The following is a 21,275-nucleotide window of genomic DNA, read 5'->3' as shown; positions in this document are numbered from 1 at the left end:
ATCTCACTTCGCACAGTCATGGGCCAACTCTTGGGAGGCTACCTCCCAGTCTAATAAACTTCGTGCGATTGAGGTGACACCAGGCCCGTGGCATTCTTCCTTCCGCCTCTCCCGAAAGGCCTCAACCACCCTGTGTCGTCTCCGCATCGGCCATACCAGGCTGACCTATGGTTTTCTTTTGCGTAATGAGCCACCCCCACTTTGTGGTTGTGGAGCCTTCCAGTCAGTAGCCCACATTTTGGTGGAATGCCCCCTTCTTTTGGCTCTGCGTACTAAGTACCGACTTCCCCACACTTTACCTTTAATGTTGGCTGACGATTCCCCAATGGTCGAACTGGTTCTCGGTTTCCTCCGTGAAAGTGGTTTTTATTCTCAGTTTTGTTGTTGTTGTTGTTGTGGTCTTCAATCCTGAGCCTGGTTTGATGCAGCTCTCCATGCTACTCTACCCTGTGCAAGCCTTTTCATCTCCCAGTACCTACTGCAGCCTACATCCTTCTGAATCTGCCTAGTGTATTCATCTCTTGGTCTCCCTCTACGATTTTTACCCTCCACGCTGCCCTCCAATGCTAAATTTGTGATCCCTTGATGCCTCAGAACATGTCCTACCAACCGGTCCCTTCTTCTTGTCAAGTTGTGCCACAAACTCCTCTCCTCCCCAGTTCTATTCAATACCTCCTCATTAGTTATGCGATCTACCCATCTAATCTTCAGCATCCTTCTGTAGCACCACATTTCGAAAGCTTCTATTCTCTTCTTGACCAAACTATTTATCGTCCATGTTTCACTTCCATATATCTCACTCTGGTGTTGGGTCAGGGCGGTGAGGGTTCCACTGTAAGCTGTGTTCGGAGATTCCCGGCTCCCCTCCTTGGCCAGGATCGTCTTTTCTTTCTCTTTTACACTGTTTTTATCAATTTTTAGATTTGGTTAGCCTCCTTTTCCCACACGCACTTCTACATTCTAGCGGTTGAACGTTTTTAAATAACAGGTGGTCTTGCTTCTACTGCTTCAGAGGTGGTATATTTCCTGCCTCTAGCATAGCCCAGGGGTTGGTCTCCTGCTGACTTAAAAAAAAAAAGTTCAAATGGCTCTGAGCACTATGGGACTTAACATCTGAGGTCATCAGTCCCCTAGAACTTAGAACTACTTAAACCTAACTAACCTAAGGACATTACACACATCCATGCCCAAGGCAGGATTCAAACCTACGACCGTAGCAGTCGCGCGGTTCCGGATTGAAGCGCCTAGAACCGCTTGGACACCACGGCCGGCCTTGCTGACTTCCCTCACTTTGTTTTTACCATTGACGGCACGACTGCACTTTTACGTTTTTAACCTTTTTTCCCTTTTATCTTTCTGACTTTTCTGAGACGTCAAACTGCCACAGCGCAAACGTCTCTAGCTCCCTCTGCAACTCTCACATTCCATATTGAACTCGGGCAGATGTAGGAAACGTCACGATTTTTCTACTTGACACTCAGTTTTCTAGCGTCCACAGCTCCAATCCTACTATCTCCAAGTGACAATATGTAGACTCAAATAGCAATAGTGAACAAGAAATAAAAAATGACAATCGATAAATAAACCCATAGCAACCGGAGTATCAACACGCAAACAAAAACGGTACGAACGTATGCAACAACGCAATAATTAAATTTCGAGCGCTAGAACAAACTCCTTTTCGGGTGCCATCGACCCGAAGATAACAGCAAGGTTAACGTTCTGCGTCACTAAGATGTTAGCGTAAAGAGCAGAAGCAGGTATTCCCGCAGTGGAGCTGGCCACGCTATGTGTGACGGCTCTGCCGGTTGCGGTGTGTTGCAGGCGCGCTCCGAGGAGCAGGTGTCGGCGTGGCTGCAGTCTGCCGAGCACGTGTGGCTGGTGCACCGCGCCGGCTTCTCGGCCGCCCGCCGCTGCCCCACGCCCGCCGACAGCGACTCCGACGGCGACGCCGCCACCTCGGGCAAGCTGCGCATCTGCCTCGACGCCACCGGCGACACGCTGCTCGTCGACGAAGACGACGTCGAGAAGGTGAGTAGGAGGCGCTGTTGCCAGGGCCTTCATCTGTGCAGTAGCCTGTTGTTATCAGGGTGGGAACTGGCTTCCCTCACAGCAGGCGCATATACATGGGCTGGGGGGGGGGGGGGGCGTTATGGGCTCATGACTCCGCCCCACAAAATGCAGGATCACTACTAAACACAGATGTAAACAAATTAGTGCTTCATTGTTATTACACTACTGGCCATTAAAATTGCTACACCAAGAATAAATGCAGACGATAAACGGGTGTTCATTGGACAAATATATTATACTAGAACTGACATGTGATTACATTTTCACGCAGTTTGGGTGCATAGATCCTGAGAAATCAGTACCCAGAACAACCACCTCTGGCCGTAATAACGGCCTTGACACCCCTGGGCATTGAGTCAAACAGAGCTTGGATGGCGTGTACAGGTACAGCAGCCCATGCAGCTTCAACACGATACCACAGTTCAACGAGAGTAGTGTCTGGCGTAATGTGATGAGCCAGTTGCTCGGCCAACATTGACCAGACGTTTCCAATTGGTGTGAGATCTGGAGAATGTGCTGGCCAGGGCAGCAGTAGAACATTTTCTGTATCCAGAAAGGCCCGTACAGGACCTGCAACATGCGGTCGTGCATTATCCTGCTGAAATGTAGGGTTTCGCAGGGATAGAATGAAGGGTAGAGCCGTCAATGCGAACAAGAGGTGACCGAGACGTGTAACCAAAAGCATCCGATACCATCACGCCGTGTGATACGCCAGTATGGCGACGATGAATACACGCTTCCAATGTGCGTTCACCACGATGTCGCCAAACACGGATGTGACCATCGCGATGCTGTAAACAAAACCTGGATTCATTCGAAAACATGACGTTTTGCCATTCGTGCACACAGGTTCGTCATTGAGTACACCATCGCATGTGCTCCGGTCTGTGATGCAATGTCAAGGGTAACCGCAGCCATGGTCTCCGAGCTGATAGTCCATGCTGCTGCAAACGTCGTCGAACTGTTCGTGCAGATGGTTGTTGTCTTGCAAACGTCCCCATCTGTTGACTCAGGGATCGAGGCATGGCTGCACGATCCGTTACAGCCATGCGGATAATATGACTTTCATCTCGACTGCTAGTGATTCGAGGCTGATTGGATCCAGCACGGCGTTCTGTATTAGCCTCCTGAACCCACCGATTCCATATTCTGCTAACAGTCATTGGATCTCGACCAACGCAAGCAGCAATGTCGCGCTACAATAAACCGCAATCGCGATACGCTACAATCCGACCTTTATCAAAGTCTGAAACGTGATGGTATGCATTTCTCCTCCTTACACGAGGCATCAAAACAACGTTTCACCAAGCAACGCCGGTCAACTGCTGTTTGTGTATGAGAAATCGGCTGGAAACTTTCCTCATGTCAGCACGTTGTAGGTGTTGCCACTGGCGCCCATCTCCTGTGAATGCTGTAAAAAGCTAATCATTTGCATTAACAGCATCTTCTTTCTCTCAGTTAAATTTCGCGTTTGTAGCAAGTAATCTTGGTGATGTAGCAATTGTAATGGCCAGTAGTGTAAAACAATCCTGAGCAACTATGGCAGGCTAAATGTGCGGATAAAAGTTACTCAGCCTGACAATGAAAGCGAAGCATCCAAAATGGGAGGACTAAGCGAAATGAAGTTTCATGGGTCGAGAGGGTATGTGATGTTATTTCACTGATTACAAAATAGTGTATCAGTAAGACATTCCACCCCTCTGGCTCGGATTCGTGCACTGATTCAGTCGAGAATGATGTCATAAGGGCATCACATCCTCTCCTGAGGCAGACTGGCCCACAACTGTTGTAACTCGTCTTTGATATCCCAGATTCTGGGACTTGGACAGAGTTGATGTCTGAGCTGTTCCCCCACTTTTTCTATTGGGGTCAGATCTGGGGATCTTGCAGGCCATGAGAGTGCCTCAACGTGATACAGATAGTTCACAGAAACGTGTGTCGTGTAGACAAACATTGTCCTGTTTAAAATGGTACCGCTGTACTGTCACATTGCAGGTAACAAATGAACATGCAGGATGTTCACGGCATACCGTTGTGCCATAACAGTTTCTTTGGTCACCACCAGCCATGACCTGAAGTAATGCTTTGTGTTTGTGGCACCACTTCAGATGCAGCCATTTGTGTTGTGGTGTTAACAGCAGATAATGCATGAAACAGTAATTCCAGCTGCTGCACTCTGACCAATGATGTAAGATGGCACAGAATGTGATGGGAGTCAATTTCTTCTTCTTTGGTGCCAGTGCAGGTGTAAAAGAGTGAAGATATGTGTGATGCACAATATAATGATCATCCGTTCTGGTTATCAGACGTGGTCAAGCGGAATGTTGACAAGTAGTGCACCTGCCATCACATTGCCGTGCAATCGAACATCAAGTCACTGTCATACCCAAATTCCCCAAAAATCTAGATGTTACACAAGTCAGCCAGTCAACCAAATAAAAATTCACAGTGAGATTCCTTTAATTCTGTCAGGCACTGATAATGCTGTCTCACACAAGTATCCAGCATATCCATGTTCTTCATAGTGATCACTCAACATCTGATGCTGTTCACACCCTTTATATACCCTACCAGGCTTGTGAAAAACACTGATAGATTCTGGGATATACACTACCAGTTCTATGAAAAACACTGATAGATTCTGATGTCTGCTGTATCACAGAGAATTGCAACTCTAGTCATTTATGTATCCACCTATGATGTGTATGTGCAAAAAGTCACATTGATGTCTGAGCATGTCTTTTGGGTGATTCACTTTTATTGTCTGACAGTGTATGTTGAGAGGAGGAGGAGAACAAAATGTGCTGCAGCTAATCTATCTTGTGCAAATCTTATCATTTCAGCAGAACTGCAGCATATGACATGCTATGTCTGCAACCATCGGATGACATTCAGTCACAGTACACAAATTAAATTCATTTGCACCACTTCACAATAAGAAATTCACTCATTTGTGATTGTAATAGTTCAGATATTGAAGATATAATCTGTGGTGTCACCGCCAGACACCACACTTGCTAGGTGGTAGCTTTAAATCGGCCGCGGTCCATTAGTACATGTCGGACCCGCGTGTCGCCACTGTCAGTATTTGCAGACCGCGCCACCACACGGCAGGTCTAGAGAGACGTACTAGCACTCGCCCCAGTTGTACGACGACGTTGCTAGCGACTACACTGACGAAGCCTTTCTCTCATTTGCCGAGAGACAGTTAGAATAGCCTTCAGCTAAGTCCATGGCTACGACCTAGCAAGGCGCCATTAGCCTAACAGTGCTTGTAATTAAAAAGTCTCATTTGTATCATCAAGAGTGATGTACCACAAGGATGAATTAAAGCTAAGTATTCCTGGAGCTACGTACTTTTCTTTATAGCATTCATTACGTATCCTGTTCCAGACTTCACGCCAGCCGGCGTGTGTGTACGCGTGCCTTTCGGTTACCCGTCACTGTGGACTGGCTGTCTTGTCAGTCCACAACATAATCATTTAATCTTCACTTGTTCAATGTTCCAGCAACATGTAAAACAATTTGTCTCAGAATTGAACAAACTTCGAGTATCATTCCTAACAACCATTACTGGTTTTCTAATAGACAAAGATATGGCACTTCTTGGATGTTTAATAAGATTAACTTTAGCTAGCAATTTTAAAATCTGACCACAGACATGTAGAGGTAGTGCTGCCAATGCTTTTTAGTTGTTAATTATAAAATTGTTCGTATCTCAAAGAATTGTGGCTTTACAACCCAATCTGTAAACATTTTTATTGAGGAAATATGTAACTATTAATTCTGTGTTTAGAAATTAAAATTATTTCCTTTTCTGATAATACTGAAGAAGTATTGTTTAATTACTTTATCATGTTTGCCTCTGTGTTAAATGAATATTTAATTTTTTGCAACATAGTGGCTAGTTGGTGTGCCCACAATGACGGTGAAAAAAACACATTGCATCCTGCATCCTCTTGCTCCTTCGTATTGTTTTCAAACTTTGGCCTCATTCTACAATTCACTTCCCAACCTCAAACTTTCCTCCATTACCAAATTATTTCTTGGTGCTTCAGGACACATCCTTCTAATCTATCCCATCGTTTATTCAAGTTGTGCCATAATAGTGTTTTCTCGCCCTTTGGTTCAATACATACTCATTATTTACTGAATCTATCTACATGATCTTCAACATTTGTCCCTAGCACCATATTTCAAAGTCTTCAATTTTCTTCTTGTGTATGCAGTTCACTATCCACACTTCACTTCAGTACTATGCTACATTCCCAACAAATACTTTCAGAAGAGATGTCTTTGCACTACAATTTAATCTGAGCTAAACAAATTTCATTTGAGCTAAACAAATATCTCTTTTCCAAAAACCTTTTCCTTGCTATTGCGAGTTTGTGTTCTATATACCTTTGGTGTTACCAGTTATTTGATGCCCAAATAGTAAAACTTGTCTACTACTTTCACTACAGGTGGCTAACATGAACAAAAGCATTATTGCTGTGTATGTTTTTACAACTTCCTTCGTTCCTTGGAATAATGCGCTGTCAATCTAAATCTAGATACTGGCTCTGTCAGTGTCTCATTCTCACAAAGGGCATCTAAGTTCTTCATTCATATTCTTACTTGTTAGCCAATTTTCATTTCATGGTACATCTTTCACAGATGTTGAAAGCTTCATCTAACAGTTTGTTGAATCGTCGATTGATGCTATGTATTTCCGATAGCACCATTCCTAAGAGGTCCTACACTGCTGCAATGCCCATACTCTGAAAGGCATTACATCCCATATTGAATTTATGTAGTTCTCTGTGTTGAATCACTAGAAGGGCAACATAGCTGTAGGATAAAACTTTCTTTTTGGCTGCACCTTCATTACATTTCTTGCAGATAAGAATAGTGTTTGTCAGTGCCTTAAGAGTGCAATGACTCTTCCTTTAATTGCATAGTGTGTGCCACATTTTCTCACACAGGCACATTGGATACAGTATCTTATACTGAGGTTTTCAATTATGCCATCATAGAATAATCTAAAATTTTCAATATACAGGGTTGTATCTTGATTAGCAACTTTAAGGACAAAATATAAGTCATACCTTGCATAATGGATGGAATAGTACTAATTTCTTGATTCTCTTTTTGTTCACCATTTTGTGTATGCTACATCAAAGGCCTAAAACGTAGCAGATCACTTGTTACGTATGCCGACAATGTAAGGCGCACAACCAAACATAATAATACATTGTGCATGGTAAGAGCCAACCAGTGGAGGTGATATATGATGAAAACTCGCCTGCCAGGAAGTACATAGGCCAGAACCAGCATCACATGAATGAAATTACTTCTTTTGCAAATTCTGGATAGATTGCAATGAAAGTGGGCAATCATTCTGCTTGTCAGTGTCACTTTTTTCACCTATTTCTGCAGTTTTCAATTCTTGTCACTCCCCCTACACATATGTTCACAAGAAATTTCTTGTGCCATCAGGCATCCATTTTTCTGGGGACATTAGCCATAGCTTAGTCACCTGTGTGCACTTGCTCTTCCACTTCACTGAAGGGATGGTGTGCTAGTGTTGTATAGCTGTCTAGTGAATTGTTGGCATTGTCTGAACAGACAAAACTCCATTTAGCTTTTATCCAATGGACTGGTTTTTGGGGACAGCTGTTGGCCACCAATGTCGTATGGATGTCTGTAAATATATATCAGTGCATGCCGTACTTCCTTTTCCCCCCTCTTCTTTCCATCTTAATCTAAAATGTTTTTCTTCCTGCCCATGTGGCACACAATATCGATTACACATACATTGGAGATGAATGGAAATGAGTTTGAGCTGGAGAAATGAGATCACTGGGAAACTGATTATTTTGAAGGCCAAGTCACCATAATGATTTCCAAATAAAGCACAACAGCTTCTAGCCATTACGTCAAAAAAATTGTTGCAAAAGGTTGATTCCTTCTACCTATTTTAAGATAATGTCCTTGAAATGTGAAGGTTCAGTTGCAGTTGTTGCAAAAGGTTGATGCCTTCCACGTATTTTAAGATAATGTCCTTGAAATGTGAAGGTTCAGTTGTTTGCTTGATTTTCCAGTAACAAATCTTTGCTATCATTTATTCACTCAAGGGTAAGCTTTCAACATTGGACATTTAAGGATGATGAGAAAAACAAGCAAACGGGAGGAGAGGCAGTCATTGGTCTTTATAGATTTTCCCTTTTGTTAGACTTTTAGGTGTGCATGTGCACTACCCATCAGTCTTTTTAGGTTAGTGGTTGCCTTTCCTCACCTCTGTTTAAGTAACAAGCACACATATGAAATAACAAAAATGAAGAAACAGTGTACAGACTGTAGAGGAAAGTAAATTTCACTTCAAGTAATGAGACACACGAACTACATCTATGAAGCTACAGGTAGCTTCCACTCCGTAGTATTAATTAGGTGTCAGAGAGATCAGGGAACCTAAAAGTAGTTTTGTCTTAAGACGATATTTGTAATGCTCATTGCTGCGAAATATTTCATTGGTGGAAGAAGAGCGGCAGTATTTCTCCAGCCCATTGAGGCAATGTTAAAAGGGTGCATATTCATTTAAAATTACTTAAATCAGTAACTGGATAGAGCAAGACAGCTGCCCTTCTTCTAGCGATGAAAAACTTTGCAACAATGACCATTACAGATATAGTCTTAAGAAGAAATTGCATTTAGGCTCCTTTACCTCTCAGGTATGGAGTTGTCTGCTGCTTATGACATTTACTACTTCCAACACTTCCCCATCTCCTTCCCCTTGTCATGAGGTACATTTCATTAACATTTTTTGCTATGTGCTATCCCTTCCTGACAAAGTCTTACTAAATTCTGAGTGCCTACTCTCACTGTTCATGTTTATGGTACTTGTAGTGAAATTTATGATTAACATTCCTGGTAAAGGCACAAGGTTGTTCATATGTGTGTGTGTGGTGACATATACACCTGATTCAATAGCGCTGTTTTGTGAATGATTTTGTAAGACTTAATGGACAGCAACCTGTTTCATTTGCAGTTATAGTACAGATGCCCTACACAAGTCTCTTAATTTTGCAGGCAAACCCTCCTCAGTTTGACAGAGCTGAGGACCTGGCTCACCTCCGCTACCTCAACGAATCGAGTGTGCTTCACACGTTACGTCAGAGATATGCCAGTAACCTCATTCACACCTATGCTGGTCCTGCAATGGTTGTCATCAATCCCATGGCACCACTTGCTATCTACTCTGAAAAGGTAAGTGTGTACGTATTTTTTCATGAAGCCATTTCAGAAGAATAGCTTATTTCTATTAAATGCTGTTAGAGTACTCACAGTAAACACTATTCCTCCTGTTCGTTAGAGTACATTGCCTAACTTATGAACTATTAGTTTACCAAGTTCAAGTTTATCAGTGTTTATCTATAGCGATACATGCAGTTGAGAAAGTCAGTAACAATAAAAACACTTTAATGCAGAAACCATATACACATCCAATAAATCATCCACACGCATTACCTAATCTGTGCTAAACAGTGATCCATGAGCAGAATGAAGTTAGCTGGTGCATGGAATATTACAGAATGAGACACAAGCCCCTCTGCTCTGGCGTTAAATAGAAAAGCATTGGACTTTTCTGTATAGTTGGACTGGAAGGTTGACGCAAGCACCGCTCTTGATGCACAGCTGCCAGTGCTGCCTGAAAGTGCTGCCTCCTGGTGACCGAGCTAAGCATGGGCAGATTAAACAATATGTTATGGGCCGGCATCTTGCATCCTGCTGAGCTTTGAGGTACGGCAATATGCTGGTGCAAATGAGGTGGTAACTACAGATTACCACAGTTCTCTCCTTTTGTCGGGGTACCTACAATCTGGTGCAACCCCGACGTTCCTCCCCCGTAATATGGGACATCGCTTATTGATCAGGAAGGTAACGTCTGTGCCCTCTGTGCCAGTGCCTGTGGTTGCTTCCTGTGCTGCAAAAGTAATCTGTCAGCTTGAAATAGAGAGTAGGGCTGAAAGTGACCTTGGACAATGATGGACCAAGCATGGGCAGATGCTCATGAGTGGGACCCTGGCTGCAGTTTGCACTGATCGCAACAGCAGATCGATGGAGGTGACACGGGGCTCTTGTGTGCAGGAACACTTTTCTAGAATTGGTGCATGCTGCCCATGTGGTACCGCCATGTGAAAGCACTGTTGAGGACTGAGGTGAGAAAAGGGGACAGGCAGCAGGAATGCTGGATGAACTAATAGGTGTGAGTGGAGGAGACTGGGCCTCCAATTAGGGATGGAACTGATTTGGGCGGTGGGTCATTAGCCTGTCTTCTCATCTGCCGACCACGCTGACTGTAGATGACTGCCAGGATCCAACACTATTGGAAGGGCCATGGGCTGCCTTGGTGTAGGGACCAATAGATTCACCACAGTGCATGACAGGCGGCCATGTAGGAGCTCTACCGGGCTCTTCCCATTAAGTCTGCAGCTTGTGGTCTCGCAATCGCGTTACCGTTTCCCGAGCACAGGGTCTCAGGTTCGATTCCTGGTTGGGTCCTGGATTTTCACCTACCTTGGGATGACTGGGAGTTTGTGTTGTCCTCATTATTTCATCATCATTCCTGAAAGTGGACTGAGCAAAGGTTGGGAATTTGTACAGGCACTGATAACCGCGCAGTTGAGTGCCCCACAACCCAATCATCGTCATCATCATCATCATCATCATCATCCCATCATCATCATCATCATCATCATCATCATCTTCCCATTGATAGGTGTGGGCCTCATTGGAACTCAATATGTGTGAGGGCCTCATTGTAGGAGTGTCACAAATATACAGGATGAGACAAATGAAAGTGGTCTGGGGGAACAGAGTTCCATGGTACAAAGAAACACAGCAGAGGAAAGGAAATACAGTACTAACCTGACTATAGCAGATGTTGAAAGTGACCACCATTCGTCTTTTGGCACTTTTGGGCCATGGTCCAAAAGTTACTGAAGGTGGATTGAAGCTGGACTGCTGGAATTGCTGCTGTGTCATCTGAAATCAGCTGCAGTTCTTGAAGACTGTGAGGGTTGTTGTGATATACCCTAGACTTGAGAGTACCACACACCAAAGTAATCACCCACTAACAGATCAGGTGATTTGGATGGACAGCTAGGGCCGTGAGCGGACTTACCTCTGCTAACAATTCTGTCAGTCTTGAAGATTGTGTAAATGCACTTCATGGTTGGTCCAGGTGTATGGGGAATTGTTCCATCCTGTTGGAAGTAATTGTAGGTCTTTTCCTCCTCCATTAATGCTGCCACAAATAATTTTCAAACTATTGGCAATGTAATGTGCAGAAGCAGGCTCTTATGGAAGAAGATGGGAATTACTGCGCCATCTAGATACTGCACCTCAAATCCCAATGTTATGATCATGCCTTGGTGATTCATGGAAGTTATGCTGATTCTCTGCTGCCCTGAAGACGTGATTCTGTGAGTTGACATAGCCGCTCAGGTGAAACCAGGCTTCGTCAAACATAAAGAACATATCCATGCCCAAGCCATTCATTGTTAACCCAGTGAACAGCCACTCACAAAACTGGAGATGCTGAGAAGCATCTGCTGGTTTTAATGAATGAACAACAGACACTTAGTAGGGATGCATGTGCAGGTCCAGGCAGAATATTCGTCCGAATGATTGATGTGATATGCGTATCTCATGTGACATGTGTTGGGTTGATTTGGTAAGACTCTGAAGGATTTTATGGTGAACTGCAACCACATTTGCTAGTGTGTGGGCACATTTCGGAATGTTTTTAGACTTGACCAAAACAGACACCATTCTCAGGCTAAGCAATGGATGAATTGAGGACTGATATCAGTTTCCAGGGTGTGGGGCAGACATTTGATGGAGACAGAGTGAGAGTCTGCATTTTTCCGTCTGCCATAGTGGCAGTTCACTACTTTGAGAATCAAAAGTAGACGTTTATGACCACCAACCAATAAGCATCGAAGAAGGGCCCAGTGACGTGACATGGACACACTCCCACAGCTGTGATGGCTCAGTTCACAGTGATAACATTGCCAAGGAGATATCTGCTGTCCTGCACATTTAGAACAATCATTGCGTAAATGTTCATTCTTATGATAGATTCCAGGCCAGTAGTCATGATGCGAAGCACACACATTTATGCGCAAGACACTCTAGTGATTTTGATTTAGAAGGTAAAGAATGTTATGAAGGAGTGTGGCTCGGACAACCATTGGTGGAACAGCATTTTCTGTTGACAGCAAAATAAATACATTGACAGACTTGAGTCTTTGTTGTAACAAAAAATAACTGTGCCCGGCCACACTTGCAGAATATATTCTTGCACTTGACGGGTAAGAGGTAAGACTTGATTGATGCAAGATCTGGTAATAGGGAATTCATCCACTGTCTGGCGAGCTTCCTCATCAAGTAAAAACAAAGTACTTCATCTTGATCCAGATCAGGGTCAGGTCCATCAGCAAACATGAAAGAGCATCTGTGTTCGAATGCTGAGCCGTAGGGTGGGAATGAATCTTATAATTATGTAACAGGCCCCAATGTTGCAGTCAATGGACCATCTTGTCTAACGTGTGCTGTGGGGTTAGAGCCTCTGATGGCTTGTAACTGGTAAAAAACAAAAAAAATTATATATAAACACAGTAGAGAAACACTTGAAACTTCTTGATAGCATAAATAACTGCAGGAACCTCCTTTTTTATTTGAGAATAATTCCTCTGTGCAGCATTAAGTGATGCAGAAACAGTTGGCTGTTCAGAACCATCAGCACAACATGGAGACAACACATACCCCATGCCACACTGCAATGCATCCATACCAATCGTAAGCTGGACCCCTAGCTAGTAAGTGACCAAGAATGGGAAAGAACCCAAACCATCTTTCATTATCATGAATTTGTGGCTGCAGGCAGTGGTTCACACAAACACTGCACCTTTATTATGCACCTGATTCAGAGTATAGGAAAATCGAGCTGCCTGCGGAAGTAACATGTAGCAATAAATAGCTTTGTCTAAGAATTCTAGAAGCTTTTTGACATTTGGAGAGTGCAGGAGGGCTGCAATAGCTGCTATGTGACTCTCGTCATCTGAATCCCCCTATGAGAAATAATATTTCCCAAGTATTCTGTAGACGGTGCAAGAAATATAACTTTCAAAATTGCACCTACGACACACATCATGCAAGGTCTGAAACAAAAGATGAAGGTTGCAACTGGTAATGACAGTGCCATCGAGGTAATTGATAAAACAAGAAAAACATTCAGTAAGCTGTTCCGAGGAACACTGATGGCAGGCGCACTTATAATACCAAAAACTCGTCTTTTGTACCTGTAGTGGCCATATGGTATTTTCGTAAGTAGTAGTTTACATGATTCTTCATTAAATTTTGAAAAATATTTTCCACCAACCAGTTCCAGCTTAAGTTTGTCTAGGCAAGGAATGGAGTATGTATCAACCACAGATTGCTAATTAACTGTCACCTTAAAGTCATCATGAAGGAGTAGTTTGCAGTTGGCTTCGTCTTAAAGGCCAATTGACTATATAAAATGGGTTCCATGACACTTAGAGCTGTCAGTGTACGAGGGGGGACCCAAAAGAAACCGGACTCCGAGGGCGCTGCCACTTGTAGACGTAGTGCAGGGTTCTCACACTAGCTGGTGTTAGTAAAGTGTGGTATTGTGTTTCTCTGACTGTTGGCAGCTTACCTCTGCGAAGTTGTTATGGCAACTTTAAAAGAACAAAGAGTGTGTGTGAAATTTTGTTTCCTGCTTAAAAAAAAACTGCAACGGAGACACACCAAATGCTTCAGGAAGCTTTCCAGGACGACGCTATGAACTGCACACAGGTTTTCGAGTGGTTTGGGCGCTTTAAATGTGGTGAGATGTGTGTTGAAGACCAAGCTCGTTCTGGATGCCCTCCAACATTGCGAAGTGAGGAGAACATTGGAAAGGTCCGCCAAAAGATCAACGAGGATCGTCGCCAAACGATCGACCAAATTTCAGCAGAGACAGGAATCAGTTGGAGCTCGTGCCAGTGGATTTTGAGTGAGGATTTGCACATGAGATGTGTTGCTGCTAAATTTGTTCCGCGCCTTCTCACACAGGAGCAAAATACCATCCGCATGAATGTGTGTCAGGACTTGAAGGGGGGGAAAAAAAAAACAGAGATTGCACGTGATCCAAACTTCTTGAACAAAGTCATTACATGGGATGAGAGTTCGTGTTACGGGCATGACCCAGAAACCAAGCAAGCGTCAAGCCAGTGGAGGACTCCCAACTCTAGCCAGACCAAAAAAAGCAAGGCAAGTGAGGTCAAATGTGAAGACGATGATCATTGTCTTTTATGATGTTCGTGGAATTGTGCATCGGGAATTCGTACCCCCTGGCCAGACTGTTAACCAGCACTTTTACTTGGATGCTTTAAGGCGTCTGCGAGAGGGTGTGAGGAGGAAATGCCCAGAACTTTGGCAATCAGGTGGCTGGTTTCTGCATACGACAACGCTTCAGCACACAAGGCCTTAAGAATGACCCACTATTTGGCATCTCAGAGGTGGTCTGTCATTCTCCATGCTCCGTATTCACCAGACCTAGCCCCGTGCGACTTTTTCCTATTTCCACGAATGAAAAATATGCTAAAAGGGGAATGTTATGACGATGTGGAGGCGGTAAAACAGCTTTGCAAAGGGCACTGGACAATATCAAACTTGAAGAGTTCCAAACATGCTACCAACAGTGGGAAAAGAGACTTGACAAGTGCATCACATGTAATGTAGAGTATTTTGAAGGTGACTGAAGAAATTTTGTAAAAAGGTTCATCAATAAATTTTTTATGACAACAATCCGGTTTCTTTTGGGTCCCCCCTAGTATCTAACTTTTCCTTCACTTTGGCATAAAGTGCGAGTGGGACAGTTCTGACACACACACACACACACACACACACACACACACACACACACACACACACACAAAATGAAGTCACATCATAGTTTGAGACTAATATGTGATACATATTTAGTAGTTTTTCTGAGCCAGGAGGAAAAAAAGGCAGAATATAATTTGCATAAATCGTCCAACTCTTTAGAGGTACAGGATCCAACACTAAATTAATGAAATCTGAGACTGTAAATCCAAAAGCCTGGAAAGCATCCAACCCAACCAAATTTTCCTTCAGTACTGGAAATGTTACTGTCTAAAACACAGCTTTACATGTTATTCCCACAGTAAACTAGCCAAGAAGAAATTGCTGTCTACTGTACCTCACAAGACAGTGTCATGTACCCGGCAATGGAGAGGAACCAAGGTGTAGATTAAAATTCAGTAGTAAGGCCACTGTGTCTGCATCAACCTGAATATGTGACAGAGTAGAATCAATATGCATATGAACGAACAGTTTATTAGAAACAGTTACAATGTTTTCACATGTTTGATTAATAACATTAATGTCCATAGGTTGAGATGTGAGAAGCACAACGAAAACACAGAGTTGCACGCAACTGCAATGTGATCTATCTTATGACATAGGCAGCCTGATGCCCAACACTGTGGGCAAACTGGCTGGTCATGTTCAACAAAACAAGCTGAGCAGGAGGGCAGGGCAGGGCTTGTGGGATGTTTTCCACTGTGGCCATGTTTATATCACACACAGCAGCTGAGTGTCTGCACTACCACACCCTCTTGTTTCGAGGGCAAGCAAGAGCACTTATGCCTGTTGCTGTCGATTGTGGCTATTTCAGCCCAAGAATGTAAGTGACAACCAGCGGCCCTCAGAACTACAAATGCCTGTGCTATCTTCAGTACTACTTCTAGAGGGATCCTCAAACTGCAGTGCCCTTTCTCAGGCATTTTTATTGGGGGCTGCATGTATGAGAGCATCTCTAATCATAGTATCTGCATAAGATTCCTGTGATGTAGTGGTAATGAAATGACACCTGCAACTTAACCCCTGCCGTTCTGCAGCCCAAGTGCGGGAAGACTGATGGGGATGCTTTCTGCACTGGTTGAACTCCACCCTCACAGAAATCACATTAGTATGCATGCTGTAATAAGAATTAAGCAAATAATACATTTCGTCAAACAATGGAGGTGCTGGATCCCAGAGGAGGGCTAACTTCCCTAACAAGTGATGCCTATGTGGGATCCATGCAGAAAAAGAGCTTTAATGTAATCAGTGTCTATTACCTTGAAGGCCATAAAGTGTTGCCGTTGGTGTTTTCTTTGACTGCAGCAGTGTAGGTGGGGGATGGAGGTGGGTAGGCTTTCCAAACTTGAGGCCACATTAAGATGCCTGCCAACTCCAACATAGGTGTGCATTCTTGTTGTTGCATCTCTAAGTGACACTGGTTTTCCAGTTGCTGCTATAGTAGACTTTGTAAATTGCTTTGCAAAGATGAGTTTGTCGATAATGCCATGATTTCACATGGAAAATGTGAAAAGAAAATCTTACTTGTCACAACTTGTGTAGTAACACACACAATTGAAAAAGTCAGTAACATTAAAATCACTTTAATTCAGAAACCATACACTCATTCAGTGCATCATCCTTGTACATTGCCAAGTCTATACCAGCTAGATGGACAGTGACCCACGAGCAGAACAAAGTTAGCTAGTATGTGAGACATTACAGAATGGGGAAGAAGCCACTCCACTCTGTGGTTAAATGGAGAAGTGTTGGACATTTCCGCATGGTGACACTAGACGGCAGATGTGCACGCCACTCTTGACGTCCAGCTTTCAGCATTTTGTGAAAGTGCCACGTTCTGGTGGCTGAGCTTAGCCACTGTGTACCAGCACATGCTGGTTAAATAACATGTGACACCTCGCATCCTGCTGAACTTTGATGCCAGTGCGATTGAGATGGTAACTGTAGGTTGCTACATTATTTGTTATCTTCTAGAGATAATGTTTATACTTTTTACCAAATCAAGTAAATGAATGTCTTTTGTGAATATATAACGCATTTAGTAGAACAACACAGTGATAAAGAGATATTGAAATTGGCATCTGTCTGGTTGAGTATGGGAATAATGTAACTAAGACTGCATTAATTTGGATTACCTTCATCTTCTTTCACACTTAACACTGTTAGTATATGAACAAATGTTGGTTTATGTGGTTGGGGTCATTGTCCAGAAGTTTCTCCTAGGTTATTTGATAGTAAAATATTTTAAAAACAAACTTAACAGTTTGGTCACTGCTGTAACTGGACCTCATCTAGGTATGTTATAACCTGGTGCTCTAGTGAATGCCCTTGCAGTAGTGGCCAAAACATTGATTCATTTTAAATCATGAGATAAGTAACAACCTGGAAGAATTTATTGGACATCTTAGCATACTATTTAACTATTTGGAACAATATTTTACAGGTTGTACAAATGTTCCGTGGCTGCAAGTCGGAAGACATGCCTCCACACATTTACTCCCTCGCACAGTCAGCATACAGGAGCATGTTGGCATCTCGCCGTGACCAGTCCATTGTCCTTTTGGGTCGTAGTGGCTCTGGAAAGACGACAAGTTTCCGACACATACTTCACTACCTCGCCCTGGCTGCAGGGACTGTCAATAAAGTAAGTATGAAAAGAGAACTTGTGTATATGAGTATTCTCTTAGTTGTTAACATGTGAAAAATTGCGCTAATGGTAACATTCATCTGAGAGACTAAAATGACCAAATTTTGCGTATTATGTCAACTGTATTTTTATAATAAATAATTTAAAATCTTGATGAAATATTGATACTAATGCATTTATTATGTTTGCATCATGTATCGTAGTACAATAAGCTTAAATTACCAAATTAAACATTAGTTTTTCACCTGAAATGGTTTATAAGGATTGATTATTCTTACGGAAAAGTCACAGAATTAAATGTTAGTGTTAAAAAATGAAATAATTTCTGAAACTGACATGTTTTTCAGATATATGAGGTCTGTTCAAAAATTTCCAGAACTTTGACCACAAAAGATTTTTTAAAATTACCTTTTATTTACCACACATGGTCTCCTTCAAAATATTCTCCTCAACAATTGATACACCACTCCCAGTGCCATTTCCACTTCTGGAAGCAGTGTTGGTATGTCTCTTACTGGATCGTGTGAAGCGCTGTCTGCAAATTTTTTATTATCTCCTCTATTGTTGCAAATCTTCATCCTTTCAGTGAGGTTTTCAACTTTGGAAATTAAAAAAAGGTCTGTAGGGGCCAGGTCTGGAGGATAAGGCAGCACAGTGACTCCGTTTTTTGTTTCTCTTAAGAAAAATCTCATGCTCATTTGCACAATCCAAAAGCTCTTCACAGGTGAAGGTCTTTCTGGTTTCAACTCGTGAGCCATGAGACTAACTTCGCAACAACATAATGCATTCCAAGATGCTGTGTCAGGATTTCATGACTTGATTCAACTGCAATGTTAGTCTTCTATGACAGGCAGGCAGTCTTCAATTTGCAAGCACAATTTCATTAACGTTCCTGACATGAGCATTGTCGGTAGGCGTCGAAGGGCATCCTGAACGAGGGTCATCCTTAACTTCTGCCCGGTTATTTTTAAATCATGTAAACCATTTGTAACACAGAGTACAACTTAAGCACTCACCACTATAGGCTTCCGGCATCATTTTGTCTCTCTGTAAAGGTTTTCTTGCATTTGATGTAAAATTTAGTGCAGGTGCATTGCTCTTCTAACTCTGCCATCTTGAAATTCGCAAACTGTGCGACATAACGTTCTACTTAATACAGCACTAGACAATAACTAACATACACACAACAATGTAACTTCCAGCAGTTACTCATTAAACACAGACACGTTCAGCGATGCCAATTGCATTTTGCTCAAACACACCATTGACGCAAAAGTTACAAAATATTTTGAGCAGCTCTCATACTACATATACACCACATTGAGGTATTAAACACAGTGCCTTGATACAATAAGTTTATCTAGCGAAGTGAAATAGTGAATAGGATGTGATAAATTTCCACCTCCATTCTTATACAATCAGTGCTTCAGCTCCACCTGCAATGGCTTCAGTGGTTACGAGGTATTAAACCTTAATCATTGTTCCTTTTCCATAAAGAGTTCAATAAAGATTAGAGTCTAGCCAGACATTGAGATCTTGGAAAATTGACACTGAATTGTATATATTGGCTCTCAAACACCCTCTGCTCTTGCCCCTTTTCACTGATACTTCGAATTGTGTGTGGTATGTAGTTTGATATGTTATCTTTTCCATGCTTCCCAAACATGAAGGTACTGACAAAATATCTGTAGTTGCTGTTCATATCTTCGTAGCATGGTAGTGGTTTTTGAAAGTTCCACACAGCTGCCACTAAACTGCTACATAGTTTTATTTCTTAATATATCTATTACAGTCATATGTTTCTGTAGTATTTATTAGTTAATATAAGGTACAACACATGGTATACTTTCCATATGTGTTGTGACCAGGAGGGAAAAAAATGTTGATTGTTTGGACAACTATTGTTGTAGCTCATTTAGCATCACCTGGGGAAGGTGAGTCTACATATGTGAGAAACTGTCATCTCCCACTTCTGCAATAGATTGCTCTTGAGTTTGTTGACAGTGTTTGTGGATTTTGTGTACTGTCAATTAAGAGGTAATTTTATTTTGAGAGGTCTCTTAACTTTTTTGTAGGTGGCTACAGTTGAAAAGTTGAGTGCCATATCATCAGTAATGGAAGCATTTGGAAATGCAAGGACTGTAATGAACGCCAATGCTACACGGTTTACGCAGATTTTCAGCTTGGATTTTGACCAATCAGGACAGATAGCATCTGCTTCAATACAGGTACAGTCCGAAAATTATCTGACAAAATAAGTCGGAAGTATCACATCAGTACTAGTGTCCCAGTAAGAAGTTGTTGCTGCTGGCAGTGTAAGATGCTGACAAGGACCTTCATAATTTTGTATTTACTCAAATTTTGCTGTGGTACTTTTATTTCCTTACAATTTTATTTTTGCTGTTAATGTAAAAACTTGATATCGTACTATTCATATTGACTGGAACCAATATTAAAATCATTGAATTCTGTGCTGTAAATATTAAACTGCGTTCTTTGAATAATTATTCATATATATATTTTTTAATATTATACGTGTACAGTTGAGACAGTTAACCTGATATAACATATGTTCTTTAGGTGTTACTGGCAGAGAGAAGTCGTGTAGTTCATCGACCAGAAGGAGAACCAACATTTCATATTTTCTACCGCATGTTGGCTGGAGTGGAAGGTCCTTTACGGAAGGAATTGTATCTTGATTCTAGTCTCTCTGAACATAATTTGTTCATGACCCCACTACATAAGGTACTAAATCATTACTATAACACCTTTTTACTGTATTTAGAAGTTAAATAGTTGTAAAACATGCCACCTGCCATGAAGACGTTAAGTGTGGAATACATTTCTCCAGTAATTCCGTCAAAAAGAGATTAAGAAAGAAATAATCTATTGTTGCAGCATGAAGATAAGCAACGAGCAATGCAAGAGTTTATTCGTGTATGTACAGCAATGAAAACACTCGGTATCACAGATACTGAAGCCAAAATTATATGGTCAGTTCTTGCAGCCATTTATCACTTGGGAGTAGCAGGTGCAGTTAAAGGTATGTAGTTGCCACATCTGATGGATTAATTTGCATTAAGGTCTATTTAAAAATACAGGTATTGTATAAGTATAAATATTTTCTTTCATGAAGGTGGTAATGGTGGACGCTGGCAGTTTGGAAACCCACGAGCGGCACAACACGCTGCTAGGCTGCTGGGAACCTCAGCGGAGGAGCTGGGACGACTGCTGTTTGGTCAGGGGACTCCACCCACACCAAGGCAGCCTTTCCGTACACCATCACCCACCGAGAGGGATGTGACAGGCATTGAAGCTCTTGAAGGTCTCGTAACGGGGCTGTACGGAGAAGTCTTCAATGCTGTTGCGGCACTTGTAAATAGGTGAGAAGAGAATATAGTTTTCTTGTTGCTTCCTCTTGGCTCTAGATACTAAGTTAATGAGCTGTTCATAACATTTTGTGAAGGATATGAAAAATATGGAGATGCAGAACAAAAATTACAAAAAATATTGACAGGTGAAAGAAATTTCTCAGTATTGGACCAAGTCAGAGGGTTCAGTTGTTTTACCACTAGATTCAGGAAGGGCAGGTTTCAAACCCTTGGTTATTTTTTCATTA

The 21,275-nt window shown here is 42.3% G+C and overlaps 1 protein-coding gene across 1 annotated transcript in view; it reads left to right on the top strand.

The window, feature by feature from the left end:
• The window catches only part of LOC126100972 (unconventional myosin-XVIIIa), a 306,712-nt gene that overhangs the window by 80,013 nt on the left and 205,424 nt on the right, over positions 1-21,275 (top strand). Inside the window, exons 2-8 of the mRNA XM_049911635.1 lie at positions 1,825-2,031; positions 9,142-9,318; positions 17,453-17,653; positions 19,732-19,884; positions 20,237-20,401; positions 20,555-20,699; positions 20,793-21,039. Of these exons, the coding sequence (XP_049767592.1) occupies positions 1,825-2,031; positions 9,142-9,318; positions 17,453-17,653; positions 19,732-19,884; positions 20,237-20,401; positions 20,555-20,699; positions 20,793-21,039 (1,295 nt within the window). The remainder of the gene's footprint in view (positions 1-1,824; positions 2,032-9,141; positions 9,319-17,452; positions 17,654-19,731; positions 19,885-20,236; positions 20,402-20,554; positions 20,700-20,792; positions 21,040-21,275) is intronic.

This window comes from Schistocerca cancellata, chromosome 9 (genome assembly GCF_023864275.1).
Source record: "Schistocerca cancellata isolate TAMUIC-IGC-003103 chromosome 9, iqSchCanc2.1, whole genome shotgun sequence".
Classification (NCBI taxonomy): Eukaryota; Metazoa; Arthropoda; class Insecta; order Orthoptera; family Acrididae; genus Schistocerca; species Schistocerca cancellata.
The sequence above is the reverse complement of the archived record's forward strand: the minus strand, read 5'-3'. Positions and strand labels throughout refer to the sequence as shown.